General features: G+C 43.8%; 1 protein-coding gene across 1 annotated transcript in view; it reads right to left on the bottom strand.

Annotated features, from left to right (window-relative positions):
- SH3RF2 (SH3 domain containing ring finger 2) overlaps positions 1 to 22,180 on the bottom strand; it is a 111,576-nt gene extending 89,396 nt beyond the window's left edge. Inside the window, exon 1 of the mRNA XM_007079968.3 lies at positions 21,788 to 22,180. Within this exon, the coding sequence (XP_007080030.2) occupies positions 21,788 to 22,165 (378 nt within the window). The 5' untranslated portion in view covers positions 22,166 to 22,180. The remainder of the gene's footprint in view (positions 1 to 21,787) is intronic.
- Positions 22,181 to 22,212: the final 32 nt, after the last annotated feature.

The following is a 22,212-nucleotide window of genomic DNA, read 5'->3' as shown; positions in this document are numbered from 1 at the left end:
GGAGCCAAGTCTCTAAAATGGATCTCAAAGATGTCACTGCTCTCTGTCTCTGGTGCCACCCCATCTCCCTATACCATGTTCTCCTAATAGGTCTCCCTATTTCCATTTTGCCCTCAGCCAGTCCTTCTCACCAAGGCAGCCAGAATGATCTTGAGAAAATGTAAACTGGATCATACTGTTCTTATCTAAAATGTCAGTGGCTTCCCATGGTCCTTAAAATCTGACTGGGTCCCTGCTGCTTTCTTCCCTCCCCTGTGACTCCTTTCCCCTTCTTTACAAGGCCTGGGTCCTGTCCTCTACCAGTTCATTATCCCCTCCTCAGCTGCATAAGCTATTCTCTTTGTTTCAAATACCCTTGCCCACCTCTTCAATTGGCTCGTCCCTACTCAGCCTTTACTTCCTCAGGAAGTACCTTTATGGTCTCTGATCCTCATTTTAATTATGTCTTCCTCCTCAAATATTGTCCAAATATCCCTCCCCTAGAGTAAGCCACAGCTTTCAAGACTTTTCTTTCTTATGACCAATTACACCTTAAATCACACCTTAAAATTATATATTTATTTGTGTGTTTCACTACGTAACTCCAGACTGCACGCTCTGTAACAGAGGTAACTAATTGCATCTATACTTTTCTCCACTGTATCTCCTCCCCACCAACCCCCCCCCCCAGCCTAGCAATCTGTCTGCCATATGGTGGTGGCTGATAAATAAATATTTGTTGAAAGGATGAATGACACTTAGCGTAGTTCATGTAAACACTGACTGTATTAGTTCTTCTCAGCTTTAAAAGCCCCACAATGCACAGTCTACTGCTTTCTGTGCAAAAGGCAATGTTTGTTGAAATGATTACAACTGAACTTCAACTTTCTTTTTCTTGTCTTAGTTTCACAGAAGACTGCTATCACCCTCATCCAAAATGATGATGGCTCTAGATAGTAAAATGATGATTGCTCGGGACAGCTTTACAGTGATTTGAAACACAGTGTGTGAACTGACTGTTGACCATGGGGCTAATATAGCCCCAGATTAACAGTGAACTCACATCAATCTTCATTTGATGGCCACTTACAGAATCAGATATAGCCTGAGGGTAAACACCACGGAAAAAACAGGGCAGTGCTATTTCTAGGAGAAAAACTGAAAAGCTGCAAATGGCTGAAACAGGGTCTTCTAATTTTTGCTTTCTGAACGGCCTTGTCACACAAATAACAAACCCTCAAAACCGAGTTGACTACTTCGTTTAATTGTTCTCAGAACCTACAAAAAAATGTGTTTTTCTACTGAAGCATTTTTCATGGAAACTATGTGGAGCCCTGACGTGGATCACTCAAGGATCCACAGTCAAAACTGACAAGGGCAAGTCTCTACAATCTGCTTACTTCTTTTTCTGTAAGCAGAACTTAACCAAAACTGCACTTTTTGGATGTTCTGGCGATACAGAGATGCTGCAATAAAAACAAACAAACAAACAAACAAACAAAACCAAAAAAACCCCCAACAGTTAGGGGGAACTCCAAGGAATCAAAGAACTGGGGGTGAGGGACATGGTTACAGGTCACTTGATAATATTTACTCCAGTCCCTGTTGTCAGGAAACTTGGAAAGTAATTACAAGTGATGGTAGGAGGGGTTCTCGTATTTAATCAGCCTGACAGGAGGGTAGTTTGTCATTATGTTAAAACAAATTCTCTTTTGCAATAATTTAAATGCATTATGTCCTATTTGTCTCAGTGTGGTTACGACACTTGGTACTATACAATTTTTGGTTGCTCACTCAGCTGATCTTAATCCCTTCATTCTTTGGAACTCTTTCTTATTAGTACAGTGGGAAGGCTTATGCCAGCCTACGATTAACCCCAAGAGTCTTCCACTTATCCCTCCCTCCCTGCCTCCCTCCTTCCCTCCCTCCTTCCATCCTTCCCTCCAGCCATCCGTCCCTCCACCCATCCCTCCCTCCCTCCATCCATTCATCCATGTACTCAGTATTTATTTTGTGCAAGCTATAAAAAAAGGAAGAGTTGAACAACGCAGAATCATTGCCCCACTAAGAACTGAGTCCAGGAGGAGAAACAGACAAGAAATACTCAGCCTCTTTTTTTCCTCCTTCACTTGCCCCCTTATTTCTGTTTCTTTTTAAAGAATTTTCTGGGGCACCTGGGTAGCTCAGTCATTAAGCATCTGACTTTGGTTCATGTCATGATCTCATGGTTCATGAATTTGAGTCCCCCATTGGGTGAGCTTGAGCCCCACTCCAGGCAAGAATGAGCCTGCTTTGGGTGAGCCCCTCTTCTCTCTCTCTTTCTCTCCCCCTCTCCTCCCCTTCTGCCCCTCCTGGAATTCTCTCTCTCTCTCTCTCTCTCTCTCTCTCTCTCTCTCTCTCTCTCTGTCTCTCTGCCCTTTGCTCACTTGCACCCTCTCTCTTTCTGAAAAAATAAAAAAGTATCCTCTGAGTGCGGGGGGCAGAGGGCATAAGGCAAAACCATGCATATATAATACATATGAAGGCAGGGCAAGGTAGTGCCAGTTCATACAGGAACAGAGCAGGGAGACAGAGTCTCACGGGACCAACTGAGAAGATTTTCTAAAGAGGCAGCATTGGAACAGGACCTTAGAAAGTTTGAGCAGGATTTTGATAGACTGATTTGTGCAGTGGTGAAGAGGCTGGATGGAAAATGAGAAAGTTCGGGGAAATAATAAGGTATTGGTGGGGTACTTTGAATTTTGGTTCTTTTTGCTTTTAACTTCTGTGCATAAAAAGTTAATAACCTAAAAATGTACCCAGGATTTAAATGTATTCTTACTGAGACATTGGTCTGCACAGACTCTCTTCTCTCGTGAACTAACTCTCCTTTACTCCCTAGTAATTCTGCTCAGTCCCTGAGGTGTTTAGGTGGGCTGACCCTGTTCTGCCCTCTGGCTTCAGAGTTGGCCATGTGACCTAGTCCTGACCAATCAGAGTATTCCTTCTATCCTATTCACCTCAATCACTCTTAGAGAAGCACTGGAGACCAAGGTAAGCTAATTGGAGTCTCCTTGATAGAGCTGTCATGGAAGAAGAAACCCTCAATTTGTCTAAGATTAAGAGCTTTAAGAATGACATAGACTTTGGCTGCCAATATCTTTCTCCAGGAAAGAACTTTCCTGAGAATGAAGAAAGCTGCAGTAGGCAGAGGTGAGAGCCAGAGAGTTACATACAGAATTCAGATGACTGTGAACTCCTAGATACTGCCATGCCTAAGATCCACTTGTCACATCTCCACGAAACCATCTCCCATTTTTTTTTTTCAAGTTAGTTTGGCAAGGAATTTTTCAAATTACAACTGAAAAGGCCCTCATACATACAGCTGATAAACTGGGCTGATGCAGAGGAAATTTCCTTGGATACATTGGTCTAAACAGTATCAATAAAATTCAACACTTGAGGTTAACGACTCTGGCTTGGCCAACTTCTCTTTCTTGCTGAATTGACAGCCTCAGTCAGCAACTTCACTTAAAATGACAAAACCACTGTGGTTACAGTGCATGTGCCCAAGTGGATGCCCAGACTCCTTCTATTTTTAGATCAAAGCTAAAAAAAAAAATTCTTGTCACCACCAATCACAATGATTATTTCCTATATTTCAGAAATTGGAGTCCTTTCATTCCAGAGAATCCTGAAATAGTTCCCTGTCTGCACCTAGAATACTGAGCATGACAGCATCTGCCTCTGCAATGTTCTCTCTCGTGGGCTCTCTCCCCTTCCCCAGGCCAGAGTCAGGAGTAGTCTGGAGAGGAGTCGAAGAATGTGCTTTACTGAGAAATGAGAAAATTCTCATGACTCAATATGTTCTTATGTTTACTACCAAATTAGGCAAACTGTCACAAGTGACATCTAAAGATGACCCCCTCGGGACTTTTCCCCATCACAAACTCTTTTGAACTGACATGACGGGGGAGAGGGGAGGATAGAGGCAGGAATGCAGTGGTCCCTGAAAAATCCTCCTGTCTTCAGAAAATGTTATCAGTTAGCCCTCTTCATTTTATCTCTGTGGGCAACTTTGCAAGAGTCAAGGTTGGGTAGTGCTCACCACAGGAATATGTGTTAGCAAAGCTAATTTCAGCATCTGTATAAAAATTTCCATCAGTTGCTTGCTGCTATCAAATATCACACTACCTGTGAAAGCTCTTTGAGGGATTGCATTTTAACTTCCTGCCCTGTTTTCAATGAAACTGAGAATTGTATGTGCCATCTGCCTTGCCTATTGAGTTCTTTTTGATCCCAGTTTTGACCCTGCTAATGTATCTTGAAGTGCCAATAGCAATTTTACATCCTGTTAATATTCTTCCTAGGTAAGAGTCTCATTTTCTATTTCAGTAGACTGCCATTGGTAAAAATGCCAGATTTCCATTTGTCAGAAATACTATGTCCCTTCCCCCTACCTCCAAAGAAGAAATTAAACAGCCATAGAAGTTAGACCAAGTGAGGTAGGTCAACCTGGCCATCTTAAACTAAAGGTCAGGGAACAAATCTTTCAGACACAGGGAAATGAAGAGAACAGATGACTTTAATTCCATCTTAGTCTCGTCAGCATCAGACACAAAGGAGTCTTAGGATTTGGAATCAGGCTTTATTTGTTAAAGCTTCTGGGTCATTTCAAACTGGCACATATTTACTAATTGCTAGGCACTGATCTAGGTGGCGCTGAAAGAGACCTTCCTTCTGTCCTGGAGTTGTAGGGGTGGAGCAGTGTAAATCTGAGCTGTTGCCATGTTTCTTATAGTACTTATTTGTGATTCCTTTGAATGCCTGTATCTGAACCCCCTTTCTATGTTTGGGAAGACGCCTACCTTATAAATCTTGGTGGGTGGCAGAAACTGCCTCAAAATTGAGAAGTGAAGATGCCTGCTTTATCGGTATGGCTTGGACCCGGGGGTTTAGGCTTTGTCAGTTGCAGACAGACCTGACTTGAATTTGAAGTGGGAGCTCATGACATGAAGAGGGGACCAGGGTAGATTTGCCTCCACTCTGTGGGACGGTGGCAGAGTTTGCTAAAGCCAGGGTGACCTCCAGCTGCAGTATTAGGAGCAAGGCTGGGAAGGGCCTCAGTGTTCAGCGCCAGTCAAGTCAGCCCTGGAGGTCAGCCTTTGATCACCGGGGGGGGGGGGGGCATTGTTCCTGGCAAGGTGGCCTCAAATTAGGCTTTGCAGCCCTCCTAGAAGTTCTTTGAACTACTTCATATCCTCTTTTTTTTTTTTTTAAACAAATCCTGTCTCTTAAATCTGTTTTTGCAGTAGATTCTATTGTTTGTCACTAAGTACCTGGGAGGATGCACCTTCTTCTATGTGCATCATGGAAAATGGCCTTTGCACTTGGAGTGAATGATGCCAATATGTAGAAAGAGGTGGAATCAAGACAGAGGAAAGTGATCTGACAGGACAATCTGGGTCTTTAAGAGGCCCTGTGGTTCCCATTCTTTGAGCTAACACATCCACACTTGTAGTTGAGCTGGTTTGAGGTGGGTTTCTGTGACTTGTGATTGAAAGAGTTTTGTGAACACAGATGAAAGCAAATTAATATTATGTAAGGGAGCCTCACAAATATCATCCCCTGTGACCCAGTAATCACTTCCATTCTTTGTAAATAATTTTGAATGTTAAAAAGCAACACTAAAAGAGTTGGGATTAGGCAAAAGGTTGCTGACAAAAGTGATTTTTACATAACGGTGTCCGTGAGGTCGGAGGCATTTGCTGCCAATTCCACATGTACTGTTTTCAGACCTTTTGCTTTTCATTTGAAACATGTTTTCATTGCCACTTAGTTTTATTCTCTGTCTCTCTGTATTGCGTCTCCCTTTTTCTATCCCCTGAGTCTTTGGAAACTGCCTTTTGAGGCTTAAAATTGGCATAAACTGTGAGGCTACGTAAATGGTTATTTGCTTCTCAAACCAAATTGCAGTGGGCGCCAGAGGTCTGAAAGTGCCCTGAAGAGGCCACGCTGCAAAACACTAGACATGATCTGAATGTGTTCATGTTTCTAAAAATATTCTTTATGCTGAAATCTGGTTTGGAGGCCTCTGACCCAAGCCCAGCAAACTAATTACAATGACACGGTAAGATGCAAGGCAGTTTGGTAAAATACAAGGTGCTCGGACTGAGATTCAGGAGATCTGGACTCTGGTTCTTGTGCTATTTACTGGCAAATGTGAAGCCTTGGAAAGTCTACTCCTCTCACTAAGCCTTAGACTCCACGTTTATGTGAGACATTGGACTAGATGTTTTTTACAGTCCTTGGTAGCTCTGAGCATCTATGCTTTATGATCCCTTATAAGGTGGCATTTTTCAAAAAAGCCTGAGATGAACTTGGTTCAGGAGTGCCTTTATGCAGTACCCAGTCTAGGTCAGGCCGCAGACAGAGTTGTGGGAGAAATTTGCTTAGATGAGTTCCCCTTTGAAGGAACCCATCCCCGAGTCTGCACAGTCAAGTCTTCTGAACCAACTCCTAAGGGAGGGAGCCTGACGTGGCCCCAGTTCTGCTCCCAGGTGGGGGCACCTGGGGACACGGTCTGAATTGATGCTGGGATACCCTACTGATTGAGCTTTACAACGTACCACTTAATCTCAAGAATAACCATTTGAAGTAGGTGTTAATGTGACTTTATTGGGAAGGAAACTGAGGCCAAGAGTTATTATGATAGTCAGAAAGTGAGAGAGCTGGGATTCAAACCCATGTCTTCTGTTTTTAATGCCTATGATTGTTCCTCTGCCTCATAGACATCCTACAAGTGCTGCCAGTGAAGTGAATGGTGATGTGCACATTCCGAGAAGGGGACATGCAGCTGACCCCACCTCTCTGTTTTAGTGCTACCAGAGAGCTCTTTAAGAGCATCAGCTTTGGCTGCATCCACCTTTGTTTCTTATTCTTGGTGTGACCTCCAGCAAATTAATCTTTCTGAACCTCGGTCTTCCCATCTGTAAAATGGGAATGAAGGTAATACCTCATGCAGCGGTTGCAAGAGTCAAATGGAAGTGCTTATTAGCACAGTAAAAGTTAGTGACGCTTAGAGTCCAGATTGCAGCAAGTTCTCCTGTTTCTACGTCCAGATTTGCTCTCATATCCATCCACTTCTCTCCATCACTGCCACCACCTTAGTCCGGGCCACCCATCGAGAAGACTAGAATTGGTCTTCTGCTACCATTCTTGTCCCGCAGATGTTAATTTCTCACACAGGAGCCAAAGTAAATATTAAACTGAAAATCAGGTCAAATTACTTCCCATCTTTGATCTTTCTGATTGCCAGTAGGATCCAATCTCTTTTATCACCACAGCACCTTGGTCCTCTAGACCTTCTCCTGTAGTCATCTGGGTCTCCAGTCAGTTCCCTAGACTCACTAAGCTCCCTCTGCCCTCTGGGAACAGAGCTCAAGATGTTCTCCAGAGCTGTACCCCAATTCTCTGCCCTTCATGGAACTGTCTTCCTCTCATTCTTCAGGTCTCAGCAAAAATGCCTCCTCTTAACAAGGCATTCTTTGACTACTCTGGTCAGAAGCCTTCCCTTTCACCCTTTATTTTATACCTTTGTGTAGAGTTAGTTTATTCAGTAAACTGATCACAATTTGTGAGTATTTTGGTAATTTGGTGTGTGTGCATGATGCTGATGGTACTCTACCCTCATCTTTTCAGATCCCTTTACCATTTCTGTGTAATCCAGCCTCACTTCCAATGGTCAACATCTACAATTTTGTAGGAAGCCTTCCCTTGAGCTTCTAGAAACTATTTTGGCCCATGAGTTCTTAGCCAATGAGTGACAGGCACATGGGCAACAATACCCCAGGTCTTTCATCTGTTGGCCAGGATGATTCTGAGGTCTGTGTTTTACACTGTTTCCCAGAGCTTTCCTGAAGGATTGAGCTCTAGTCATCCTCTGTGATAAATGGCTTCATAACACCAGCCACCATCCCTCCTTTGTATGATATCCCCACTCTCCTGCCAATGTCATTATACTTCCCAAATAATCTGTAAGCACTCAGTGTTCATGATAGCGTCTGATTCTGGGGGGACCTAAGACCATGGGGGTCTTGGTTCTTTTTCTCTACCCCGGAAGAGTGTATATTATAGGTCTGTCTTGCTTATGGTTATATTGTAGTGCCTAGTGTAGTGTCTGGTACCTAGTTAAGCACTCAATATATATTTATGTAATGAGTTAATACTAGTGGTATTATTATTTCAGTGCACAATTTCTTCCTTTTATTGAGTTTATTTTATACCAGTAACCTACCATGCACCACAGAAAGGTTAAATGTGCCCTCCACAACTTAGAGCATGATGAAAAAGGTATTTTCTACGGTGTTTTTAAGAGTAACGTTCCTATAATACTGTTGTTGTAGCAAGGCTTGTTATAGCTAGAGGCTCTCTACCAGGAAGAGATCCCAAGAGAGACTCTTGAGGAGTGTGGCAGTTGTTCCTGAAGCTACCTGAAAGCTAGTGTGGAGTTAATTTGGAGATCTTTCATAGGACGAAACTCTGTTACGTTTCTTTGTGGGCAGTTTAAACAGACAGCAACTGGACTCTGGAGCAGGTGCCCTCCGTGAAATAAGATGGGTACCGATGCAGAGAGACTGGCAATAATAATAGTGAAGAATAATAAAAATTATTAACATGTCTTAAGTATGCATTTATGGATCAGTCCTTGAATGTGTCACATGTACTATCTCATTTAATCTTCAGAACGAACGCATATGGCAGGTACTGTTACCCCATTTTCAGAGGAAGAGATCAGGGCTAAGGGGGATTAAATGACTTGCACAAGGTCACACAGCTAACAAGAGGTAGAGCTGGGATTTTCAATCAACTATTATGACTTCATAGCCCCTGATCCTCTTCTTGGATCTTACCCCCTGGGTTAAGACCAGCTCACTAGGTGACTTAAAACCTGCTCACCAGGTGAACTAAGTGAAGTACTTCAGCCTGGAGAAAATAAGACATAAGAATAAAATGCACATTTTCTAAGTTGCCTTCAATGACCTTTGGTCCCCCTATCCAAAGAAAGGATAGCTGTGTCTTGTTGACTCAATTGCAGGAAGACTTTTCTAATACTGCTGCCTAGAGGTTGGGGTAATAAGAGTGGGTTCAGGCACAGAAAACTCTCCCATACTGGAGGTTTAAATGCACCGGTTATGTGGGAAGTCCAAGAGAGGACTGAAGCATAGGAGAAATGGTTGGCTCGGAGGACTTTTAAGATCTCTTTCAGGCATGTGATTCTAGAATATTAAAGGAATCAGAGGGCTCACTCAATCCTTGTACATGTGGCTGGTACTATGTAGTTCTAGAGTGACAACATTTACAAAGGTAACATGACTTGGAGAAACTTATAAGAGCCACGTTAATAAGTTACAGAAGTATGTTCTAGATATACTCCTTGAGCAAGAGAGGGAGAGTTACTGTTGCTGCACGATTAACCAGTATAATGTCAAGAGTGGTCAAGAATGTGGGCGTGCACTTAATCTATGTGAGTAACTGTGGGCAAGCTACTCAGTATTTCTGAGCCTCAGTTTCCTTATCTGTTGCTCTGTGGATTTAAAAGCCTTTGCGGGTAAAGTATTTAGCACAGCCCCTGAAGACGGTACCTCAAAAACTGTACCTATTTTTCTGAAAACCTTTATATTTTATTTCTTTAAATTCTGATTCTTGTGTATCGTTTGTATAATCTGTAAAATATAAAAAGGATAAGTTTTAAATTTGAGACGCTAGAATCTTGAGATTTCAAGAATCTGGGACTTTTCCTGTAAGTACAGTAATTGCTCACACGTTAAGCGCTCAGGTACATTTCATGTCACATGGTTGGTTTTCAGCTAAGGCAGGATTAGAAGCTGACTTTCCTGAATTTCAGGCTCTATTTGTCCCCACCTAGGACCATTTTGCCAATCCAGATGACAGGTTTCCAAAAGGAACAGAGCATAAATATTTGTTCTGACTCTGTTTGCATTTCTAGGCAAAGCAGACCGGTTCTGGATCAGAGCTTGTCCTAACTCCTGATAACATATCTCTCCAAGTATTCTGCCCTTGTGCATGTGGTCCCTTGATCAGCTTTCCTCCCTTTTCTCCTTCTCCCTCGTTGGTTTTTGTTGCCCCAGTGTAGATCACAGATGCAAACTTTTCTGCTTTTCTCTTCTCTACCCTCCTCTTTTCTCTGACTCCATTCCCTCCCTCTCATTTCCGTCTCTGTTCACCTTAACTCATATCTACCACTTAAAACCTTAAATTTCTGACCAAGCAGCACCCAGTTAAGACACAGCATATCATTAACGTGGAACTGGGTTGGCCACAGATTACATCATGCTCTGAAAGCTTATCAGCAACATTAGAATGGTACTTTTGGTGCCAACAGGTGCCAACCAGCTGTGGTAGAGAGTGCAAAGCTGTGTGGAGCTCCAAGGGAACAGCCATACTTGGGCAACCAGTCTTGGTCACCTGGACTGATCTGGTTAAGAGCCCAGTCCTTGGATGCAGGCAGACCTGGTTCATATCCTGTTTCTTATACTTCCTAACAGTTTCCTCATCTATTAAGTGGGAAAATACCACTGACTTGCATGGGTTGTTAGGAGGATTCAAGGAAAACCATGTTTATTTCGCACAGTGTCTGGCACATGGTGTAAATGATGTGATGGATGTTGTTATTAAGGCGCTAATATCTATTTCCACCTCCTCTCTGGCTTCTCTCCTCCCTGGTCCATCACTCCTTGCCCAAGCAATCAGGACAGCCACTCCACACGATGAAGTCTGCTGGATTCGCTAGGCCGTGGGATAGCAGCTAGAATGGCCAAGTTAGGAAACCCAGAACATGTTTTATGATAATGAAAAAAAAAATCCTAGTGTTTCAAAATCTTTAGAAAACAAAAATAAAACAATAAAAAGATATTTAATCAGAAATTCTCTAATACGAAAGGAGGGGATGGGACATGTTCTTTCTGTTAAAATGCAGGCTCCTGGATCCTGGATCCTTTTAGGATCCCTCAAGAGGAAGAGAACATGGCCATCTCCTTCCATTCTTCAATCACCCTATTCCCCCTCCCATGGAACCAATTGCATGGAACCAATCTACTTGGATTTTCCTCATCTATGGGAATTTACCAGTCCAAGGAGAAATTTGAAATCCAGAAGACTGTCTTTCCTGCTTCTCCAGAGAGCCAGCAAGGGAAGATTTCTCCTCTGCCCCTCCTTTTCTCTGCCATTCTTGTTTATTAAGCAAACGTCCCAGATAAGATTTATTGCAGCCTTGCCTTTCTCAGTTCCATGCAGCTTGTTAATATCACAAACATCCCTCCCGAACACAGCTCTGCAGAGTTCTATTCCTGCCCCATGCCCACTGATTCTGCTGCATTGCCTTGGCAACCAGTTAAAATACTATATGCACCAATATCATCTTTAATTCTGTAAAACCAGGGCAACTTGCTCAGAGGTTTGTGGCACATCCTTCCGTTGGTGTTCCTACCTGGCTCCATCCTGGCTGGACTTCTTTTTTCACCTCCCAATTACCTCTGAAACCCCTGAAAGCACCTATGTGCCATTCCTAACACACCTGGCTTGACATCAAGAAACACCCTTGTCAACGAGTCAGGGGCTGGAGAGGATCCTGGGGACAAAATGGCTGGTATATCCCCTCTCCTCTAGCCTCAGGGAAAGACACCAGGAGCTCCTCAGCCATGAAGCTGCTGAATCTAATTGCAGTTTCTTGCAACATGGCAAGCAGTATCATTCAGTAATTAAATACTTACTGAATGCTGTTTGCATTTCATGCACTGTGTGAGCTACAGAGGAGACAACATACCTCCTTAACCACATGGGGCTTATGGTCCAGTAGGAAAGAGAAGTGAGTGGAAAACGCCATATAGTCTGATGCGTGCTGTGGAGGCCAGGGGACGACAGCACTGGGGACTCTGGGGACTTGAGGAGCAACCTATGGCCAGCTACACTGAGACCTAAGGATGGGCTGCAGTGGCCACATGGGCCAGGTTTCCTGACTGCCAGACAGTTTCATTCTTGTCTTCTCTAACACTGGTAGTTTGGCTGAAGCCCTGAGCTTGGGTGATGTTTCAGGCACCCCAGGAGTATGTGCCTTATTTCTCCTGATCTCCAGGCTAAAGTTTTCCCATTAGCCTCTCGGGGAAGGGTAATGGTGAATAGTCCACGTTCTCCCACCGCTTCTCTTGGCTTTCTATGCTGTGTCTGTGAATGATGGCTGACAGGCCCATTTTCCAAAACCAGCAGCATCAGGACTGTGACGCCAGAACTCACCACCCAGTGTATGTGCCTCTCACTTATTCTGAGGGTTGTAATCCTCAGTGTCATGGGTTTCTGTAAATGCTTGGGCACTTAGGATTAGACCATCTGCAACCTCCATAACTGCCCCCAAACCAAAGAGAGGATGCTGTAAATTTTTATCTGTAACCATTTTCTACCCTTTTTTTTTGTCTTACACGAACTTGTACTGAGCACAGATCTCTTATGAGAAAATAGAGACAACAGTAGCACCCATCTCACTGCCTTATAGATAGCGAACAGAGTGAGATTCTGTTAAGTCAAAATGCTTCACCGAGTGTCTGACCCATAATAAGTCCTTTAAGATTTATTAACTGCATCACAATGATTACTTTGCATGGCTCTCTCAAAAGATCTTAAGTTCTTTGAGGACAAGGATCATATCTTATTTATTTCTGTTCATCACTAGAGCCCAGCCAAGAGTCGTATTCATAAAAGCATTCCGTACGTGTCTGTCGAATGAATGGGAAACAGTAACAACAGTTCCTCATATTCACTGTCACTGGGTTTACCATGTGTCATGTCCTGTGCTAAGAACTTTACACGAAGGATCTTGATTTATCCTCCAAGTGATTCCCTGATTGCTGTTGCTCCGTGTTTACATGCAGTAAAAAAGCAGTCCAAATGCAGGAAGTGTGGTAGTACTTTAAAAGAGAGTGCAAGCGGACAGTTAACCTTTACTAGAACCTTTCTTTGTCCAGACCCTGGCTAAGCACATTATAGATATCACCTTGTTAAATCCTCCCAATAACCCTGTGAGGTGAGCTGACTGTTTCTGTTTTATAGCAACGATGCCTGGAGTCACTAAGTAACTTGTCCAGAAGCACACAGCCAGTACATGAGTAGAGAGCCGTTGTCCTGAATCACAGCACTGTCTTATTTACTTATTTTATTGGAAGACTAAGGTCAGAAGCAACAGAAAATTGAAATACATATTTTAAAAATGATACTAAAATGCCTATTTCTCTTACTTGCAAAGAAGTTTTTTTTTTTTTTTAAGTTTATTTATTTATTTTGAGAGAGAGAAGGAGAGGGAGAGAGAATCCCAAGCAGGCTCTGTGCTGTCAGCGCACAGCCCCATGCAGGGCTCAACCTCATGAACTGTGAGATCACGACCTGAGCCGAAACCAAGAGTCGGATGCTTAACCAACTGAGCCACCCAGGTGTCCTGAGAAAGAAGTTGAAAAAAAAAAAATACATAAATACGTACTGAGGGCAATGTAGAGTTACCACTTAATCGGTACATTTCAGTAAAGAATGATGAACGACTTCTGGAGACCAACAGTGGCAACAGTTGCACAATAATGTATTAATTATCAATGTATTAATGGTAGCACACCTAAAATGACGGAAATGGTAAATCTTATGCATGTTTCATATATGCACGATGTAGGTTTAGCAGCATGAAAGGTACAAGGGCCATGTTCCTACTTGAAATGCTGCCTTCCCTTCATATTGGGGGCCAGGTCAATTCAGGTCATAACTCCAGTGGCAAAGTCTTTTAGAGGCTCTGCCTTTCTGTCACTGGTATCTCTGTGACTCAGTGTCAATGAACTCCAGATAACGTTTCTCCCAAGATCAAAGGAGCACATACAATTTGTGATATCTGACATGAAAGTTTAGCCATATGTGGAGTGGCATTTCCTATGTTCTCAGGGTTAGCAATTCATGAGCCAAGTGGTTTTGAACTTGGACACTGTTTTCTGGACAGTGCTGTCTGTCACCCAAAAACGTATTTCATGAAGTGATTCACCTCTACGAGGTTTCAGTCACTGCATGACTTTACGCCTAATATAATGTGCTGCTCATTCCTCACATAGCTCTCTAATGGCTTGATCCATGAAGAATTCATTTCTGCATCATTAGGAGTTATTTCGTGATTTCATGAGCTCTACCATAGACGTGAATGTATTTATTTATTCACTCATCCACAAAATATCCGGGGGTTCCTAATATGGGTCAGGCTGTAGGCTGGGTGCTCTGAGCATAGTATGGAGACATAAAACAAGTCGCTCGTTCTCCTTGTCCCTTGCGTGAAAGACTGGAGCAGTGACAGAGATGGGAGGGGAACTCAGCTACTATTTGAGTCCTGCGGTCTGAGTCCATGAGCACCTCCGGTATGAGGTTTCGATGGTGTGAGCTTTCAAGACTGAGCCTGGTACAGAGCAGGCACTTAGGAGCAGTCTGTTAAATGTCCTGGCCTCTGAGCGTGGGGATCTGGAGTTGTTTGACCCTGGGGCTGACAAAGACCCAAGTTGCAGGAAGCTGCTCATGACAAATGGGCTTGTCTGTCTTTCCTTGCCTGTGTTCTACCACTTCCTTTGTACGCGCTGGCTGGCATTCCTACCTGATAGGGGTATCGGGTACTCCAAACATGTCTACGGGAAAAAAATGGCTTTGTCTCTATCAGTGAAGTGGAGGCTGCTCCTCACTTGGCCAGTAAGCTCAGCCGTCCCCTTGGAGCATTGTCCAGCTGCACTGAATCCATTAGGCAGATACAGCCCATAGGCTGTGAAATGACATGGAACCGGTGTGGCTGCGGGGAGACTAGTACAGAGTCCCCGACATGTGTCTTCTCAGTAGTGGTTTGAGGCTAGGGATCCACTCACCTGGTCTCTTCTCCATCTGTTTCCTTCTCTCTCTCCTCCAACTTTGATTCTATTTGAGATATCCCTGTCCCATCCTGCCTTTCCTAGTACCCACATGCGCAGAACAGATGCTGCCTTTTCACCCCTTGGCCATGTTTTTCTTGATGATTAAAACACCTATTTTTTTCCTAGGAAGATTCTTTTTATTGGCTAAACTTCATTTCCTTCAGAATGAACCACCTCACTGCCTGACATTTTCAAAAACCATCATTTCTTGAGTCTAAGACTCCTGTATCTTAATTGACTTTACTGGATTATAATTTATACAGAAAAAAAAATGCACTCTTAAGTACAGTTTGATGAATTTAGACAAACCTATACACCATCATACAAAACATCTGCATCGTCCCCCAAATCACTATAGTTGATAGTTTTGCCATTTCTAGAATTTTATATAAATGAAATCAGACAGTAAGACACTCCTTTTTTCATATCTTAACATTTCTAAAATTGGATGTATCTTAAAATGAACATCTAACATGGTACTGTTTCCGTTTTCCCTTAGGAGATATAACTAAAATGATAACGTATCTTCTAATGGGTAATATCATTAAATCGGGGATATATATGTGTGTACATGTATACGTAAGCGTATTTACATGTATACAGACTAGTTGGTTTTACACCTAGAGAGTAAGCACTGGGAAGGTGAGAATCTTGACTTTGCTGTGTTCCCATAGTACTTATAGCTGGACATCAATAGGAGCTAAATAAACAGTATAGAAGGTGGTGATGGTGAGTTTTAAATAGCACTCCTAAAATATCTTCTAATGGCAAGGACTTGCCTAAAACTCTTCTTGGAAAGAGTTAGTAGTCCTAACTGCCATAGGGGTTCTCTTTGGGGGCTCAGCTGCCTTTGCATTAATATGAGACATTTTCTAAAATTTGTTGCATGGACAATCAATATTATCCAAGGTAGTAATAAAAGGGAGGAGAGGGGCATGCCACTACCACAGAAATCTGGGGAGCATTTCTTACTGTAATTTACCACTTAGAGACTCACAATTCATTAGCTTGCTAAAAATTCTGAGAAGTGTTGTCGCATAGAAACAATGTTCGGCTATGTTTTAAGCTTAGGTTTGTTTGACCCTGGAGCTCTGTGGAACATCCCTTCGTAGTTTGCAGAATATACCTTATGAAAGACTTCTCTAATATATATGCATGATTTTTTTTTTTTTAATGAGAAAGAGAGAAGACAAGGAAATCGAGAAGAGCTGTATTTGAGCTGGTCCGACGTAAGCCTAAAGCTATGTAGTGGCATCTGGAATGGGACAGATGAGGATGCTTTTTGTGAGTAAAAGGGCTGAATAAGCACTCTCTGTGCTCATAATCTCTCTTTATCCTATGAAGGGACATGTGGGCAGGCAACCTTTCCTAAGAGGAAAGGAAAACAACAGAAAAATAGGCATTGGCTAATCCCTTAGGTGAGGTGCATAATTGAGGTTGCATAAGGAGAGCTGCCCCACCCCTCTGCTCGGGCCATCCTGTGGGGACTGAGCTGTTGGGTTTGTCCACGCTTGGGCCAAACAGCTTTAACTGATAAGAAAACCTGAAAGAGGTAATAGAATGGCTCACTGAAACACAGAGAAGCCCACCGGCAGGAATTTTCCTGATCATTCAAATGATGGCAAAGTCCTTCTCAAAACCAGCACTAGCCCAATATATAAAGAGATGAAAGGAAATCAGAGTGGGCTAGGTGAAGTCAGGCAGAGACTAAAAGAAGTGTACAAGAGCTAGCTCCCTTTCTGTTTTGAAAAATATTTTAAACATCATTAGGCAGCAAAACAGACTTTTTTTCTCCTGGTATATATGCCTATGAATTTTAACAGATATATAGACTCCTATAGCTGCCACTGCTGTCTGGGTACACAACGGTTCCCTCACCCAACCAAACTCTCTTGTGCTATCCCTTTATAGTCACATCCTCTCTCACACCATAACCTCTGCCAACCACTGAGAATTATTTTCCATCACTGTAGTTCTGTCTTTTTGAAAACTCCCTTTCCTTTTGCTCTCCCTTTTGCTTCATGCATGTTTAAGTGTGAGTGCAAAGAACTCCAGATCCCATGCCAGCAGACTGTCTCCTTTACAGTTATTGTTTTGTTATTTTCTGTTGCTAACATTTATTAGCATCTGTGATGTGCCAGGCATCTGTGCTAAGCTTTTTACATACATTATCTCATTTTAATCTTACAAGAGCCTGATGATATATGCATGCCATTATTATCTCCACCGTACAAATATGGAAACTGAGGGTAAGAGAGGTTAAGTGACCCTGCCTAAGGCAAATAATTGAATCCCAGCACAAACCCAGCTCCATCTGACGACATATCCTTAACATTATGGTAAGCAATAAAAGGGAAGGGATTGTGACTCGGAAGGAGGTACACAGAGAGAGGTTGAGGGCAGAGCCAATTTGGTGCCATATGGTTTTTTGAAAGATTTGCAAAATGTGTGTGAAGGTGGAGAACCATCTGGGTCTTCTGACTTCTCAACCTCAGCTCCTGCCTTTATGTGTTCCTCCACCTGTCACATGTGGTCCTGGCTGACCCAGGTGGCATCTGCTTGCTGTTTTCAGGGGCTTCAGACAGTCTCACTCCCCTTGCAAACTCAGCAGAAAGCAGGAGACCCAGGAAAGGACTTGGATGCCTTCTGGTTTCTACTCAGCCTCAATTCCCTCATGTGTTTTCTGACCTGATTCCCCACCCCCTCGGGGGCTTGCAACACCAGCTGAAAAGGTTTCCAGGACACAGTCACCTGGTCTGTGTGCTGGAGGTGGCAGGTGTGTTCTCACTGAGCTGGGGCAAGTGAGACAGAAATGTATGTGGTTGGCATGATGTGTAACAAAGAAGGGAGAAAGTCCGGCCTTGCAAGACCTGGGGCAGCAACATTTGTGTTGGGGATAAAGAGACAGGAGAATAAAAAAGAGAGAGAGAAGTTAATGAAGAAGTCGGAGATGCCAGGAAGTGGAAGGTTCTTGCCCTGCACATGTGTTCATTTGAGCTTGTTATTTGGGGAAGTGAAGTTTGCTAGCAAGTTACCTTCTTGAATCAGTTCCTGCCTCCTTTAGAGTCTTGGAAATGTGCTGCCGAGCCAGCGCAAGTTGGGGAGAATCACACATCTGAATCACAGCCATAGGTCATTTGGAGAAAAATCAAACAGGCTGGAAATCAGGGTACCAAGGGCCATCTTTGGATGACACTCCATTAACAAGCCAGTGAAAGAGGATGTGCCATTTAGAGTAAAAAATATTAAGTCACTTCAATAACAACAACAACATTTACTGAGCACTTATTATGAGCCAGTCCCTGTGCTGAGAGCTAATTGGCATGAATCATTTCATTTCTTTCTTGCAACAACCCTCTGAAGTAGGTACTACTGTTACCTCCAATTCACAGATCGGGACTTGGAGGCCCTCAAGTTTAAGTGACTCACCCACAGTATACAACAACTGAGCAGCACAAGCAGGATTTGAATTCTTCTATTTTTCAAACCTAAGTTCGCAAGCTTCGCTGCTTTACTGCCTGTCTTAATTCAGAAATATTTCTAAAAATTAACACAGCGAGGAGGAGAGATCAATTATTCAGGAACCTGTAATCTTCTGGAAGACTTGCCAAAATCCTTTGGCTTGACTGCTGTAAGGGAAGGAGTAAGAACCTGTGGGATTTGCACAGCCAGGGGCCGTCCAAGAGTCTTTCGATCTCACCTGTTGGTTTGAAATAATTGCACGCTGTAGAAATCTACAGCCATTTCCCAAGCTTTCTTTTTACCCAGTAGGCTTGGGAGGGTTTCAGGCAGGTAGGCACAATGGACTATTTTTTCTCTCTTGGGCTGGCACCATGAGGTGTGACTGTTGGCTCCACCCTGGCATGCTGGCTGGCACAGGGAACACCCGGCCTCTTTGAGCCAAGAAAAAATTCTCGATGAGCCCGTTTATTAGATGAGCCTAGGTGAGCACAACAGTCTTCGGGCTTAACAAACTCACAGGCAGGAGGTTAAATGAACTCTTTCAGAGGGCCAGGTTAACATTGGGTTCTCTGGAAGAGGTGTTTTACAAAATGGTACCCTGGGACAACAGGTTATTTATGCCCTCTTAGGGCAGTACTTTATACTTAGTATTATCCTGGGCTGGACTCATCACAGACTCAAGTTCAGTAATAATACCTATTACACTCTCCTGCAAGGGCTATCACTCCTTCTGCGTTTTGTAGAATTCCTCATGCACGACAGGGCACAATAAACAGTCAATAATAATGTTTACTATGATAATGATCTTCCAAATGCCTTTCATCTGAGGATCCCAAAGTGCTAGGTAAACACCAATTAGTTAAGCCTCACAATGGCTCTCTGTTTTTACAATACATTTTCCTATTTTATAGAATTTTAAATTGAGACCCAGCAAACTTAAGTGGCTTGTCCAAAGTCATACAGCAGGTTTAAATTAATGATAATGATGATGCTTTGCATTCACACGGCATATGTTTTCTAAGGCAATAAGAGTATGTTGCAAAGATAATTTTCACACCATCCCAGAGGAAGGTGGGTAGCAAGTATTATTAGCTGTTGACTAAATTGGGTAAACTGAGGAGGCAGGGAGGGTAAGTAACTTGGTAAGGATTAGACCGAGGATACGAGTGCCTCCTCTGACTCTCAGGGCACTGCAGCGTCCCAGACAATACTCAATTCTCTGAACTGAGGGGTGCACGCCTGCTTTTGCCCTTACGGGAAAGATAGCTACATTCGTGGAAGCAGAGACAGGTTGCAGAATGACAGCCATATTTACATCCAGGAATGGGTTTGTTCATAGTCCCGGTGAGAGAGGCAAAAGGGAGGAGATGAACCACTTCAAGTAAGGATGGCTTGGAAAATGAAGGGAACGGGGGTGGCTGAGGGAGGCTGCCAGCACCGCTCTCTTGCAGAAACATCTTTACCAACCCAGGGCCTGCCTGAAAGCAGTAGCCTTCAACAGCCTTCTTCTGTGTTTCAGCCTCACGACAGGACTTGGTCCGGTGCAGCTTGGATGATGGGCACAACCCCGTCACTGGCACCTTCGTCTGATGTTACAAGTCCTTGTGAAAGAGTTCCAGGGACATGCAGTATCTTACCAGCTGTCTCTTACATATTATCAGCTCTCAATCACACAGCTCCCTATGCTAGGAGGGGCCTGGGAATCTTCTGTGTTCAAAAACTTGGTAGCTGGGGATACATTTGCTGCACCTTTTCTTAGCAACATAGCCACATCGAAAAAGATGAAAACATGAATGAAAATATATGAAGATGTTAGAGACTTGCCTCCTGCCGGTCTGGCAATGCTTTCTTAGTGAGTGATGATACTCCACCGGGAGGCAAGTCAGACTTTGCTGGGTCGGGGAGGAAACAGGCTGCTGGGTCTTAGGAATTCACAGGGGGATTTGCTGACCCCAGATAGAGCCCTACTCTCTACAAACAAGACACTTGAGATAAGTTTGCTGCCCTACCCCCACCCTGCCTTCTCCAGGTGTGTGGATTCTGATTGATGACTAGACCTTGGGCTAATGGGAAGCCTGAAAGGAGGGCGCCAAGCCCTATTCTGGAATGTGGTCACACATACAAGCACAATGGCAATAAAAAGTCTGAAGTGAAGAACTCACACCAATGCCCACGTCTTCCTGCTCTCCTTTTTGACTGTTTCCACTTTCCCTTGCTGCATGGGCAACTTGGAGGTGCAGTGACCGGAAAGAGGGGTGAGCCCCTGGAAGGAATAGTTTAGAAAAGTGTCCTGAATGCACATCATAAGCCTATTCTGCTGTGCGGAAAGGAATGCGCAGAAGACCCTCCCACCCACTGTTACTCTTCACAATGGAGTTGAGAGACTCTGCTGTCATCTTTAAAGAAGTTAGCTTTAGGTAAGAACTTCACAGAATGCAGCCTTGACTTTCTAAGTATGCCAGCGACCCAGGTCGCAGCTTCCCGTGTCTACTTTGACATGATGACTCGTGGGGTGACAGTGCACAAAATCTCGCTGGACTCACAAGGACTGCATCATCCTCTCGAGATGTGCCCTTAACACAGCCTCCCACAAAAGGTTTGCAGCCAGGTCAGACACAGTCCTCAGGATCCATTCGCATGGTTGGCCAGAGTGATTCGCATTACCCAGACACCAAAAGCATTAGTGTGATCTCCTGCGTGCCACTACCGGGTCCTTTGGTTTTATGGCAGCCTTTCAGGTGCATTTTATGTATGTTTGATTCATTTTGTAAATGAAGACACCTGTAGGGCTCCTGTACACATGGGTTCTACTTCACAGCCCAGCCTTCCTGTCAGTCAGTCCACCCACAGACACGCTTTCCTCCTGCACAGTCTTTGGGCATCAAGTATCAGAATAGCTTTGAACGGATCATGAATGAGCACTGTCATAATAGCGCTTTAGGACTTGGGGTGGGAAGATGGGAGTTGGGTAGAACTGAAACAAAACCTGACATTTGCAAACTCCTCCAAGATCTCAAAAGCAAAAAGCAGCTGGATTTGTTTTCTCTCTTTTCCCCATCCTCTGGTTTGGCTTCAAACAGCAGAAGTGAAAGATGAAGAATAATCACGAAGGCTTTCTTTGTACTGTTACCTTCTAGACAAGGGAGACAACCTGGGAGACTTTTAACAATTCTAAGAATTCCTGGATGGATTAGATAGGCTCAGGATTCCACCGAGTTTCCGTAAAATGGCCACTGCCCACAGAAACTTACCTCTGGGGAATCACTGGCAGACCTCTTTGAAATGTAACTAAAGAAAGGAAGATGTTCCCTAACTGCTGGTATACACAGACCCAACCTCCAAATGGACACGAAATGAACAAATAAGATCTCTCTTACCCCATCCATGTGGATTCTGATATTAGGCACCAGCCGGAAAGAGCTGGACTGTAGAGCTCTGGGGTTACTCTTGCCTCTCCTGCCGTCCTGCGCGGTCATCACGCCAGGCCTGCGGAAGGAGCCCCCTCTCCCCAAGCTCTGCCCCGAGCGCACACCGTCTAGAAGACGCACGAGCAGCAGGTTGGCCGGCAGTGCCTCGATGCTGCAAAACACCAGGGTCCTGCATTCCGGGCACCTCAGCTCCTTGTGGGCCTTGAAAATCCTCTGGAGACATGGTTTGCAGAAGGTGTGCTGGCAAGGGAGGACTTTGGCCGTGACATCGAGCTTTTCAAAGCACACGGGACACTCCAGAAGATCAAGTAACGTCAAATCATCCATTTTATTTTAACACTCCACTCTTGACCTGGAGGGGCAAAGTCCGCATG

The sequence above is a fragment of the Panthera tigris genome, chromosome A1 (genome assembly GCF_018350195.1).
Source record: "Panthera tigris isolate Pti1 chromosome A1, P.tigris_Pti1_mat1.1, whole genome shotgun sequence".
In the NCBI taxonomy this organism is placed as follows: Eukaryota; Metazoa; Chordata; class Mammalia; order Carnivora; family Felidae; genus Panthera; species Panthera tigris.
Note: the sequence above shows the minus strand (reverse complement) of the source record. Positions and strands in the feature narration are given on the sequence as shown.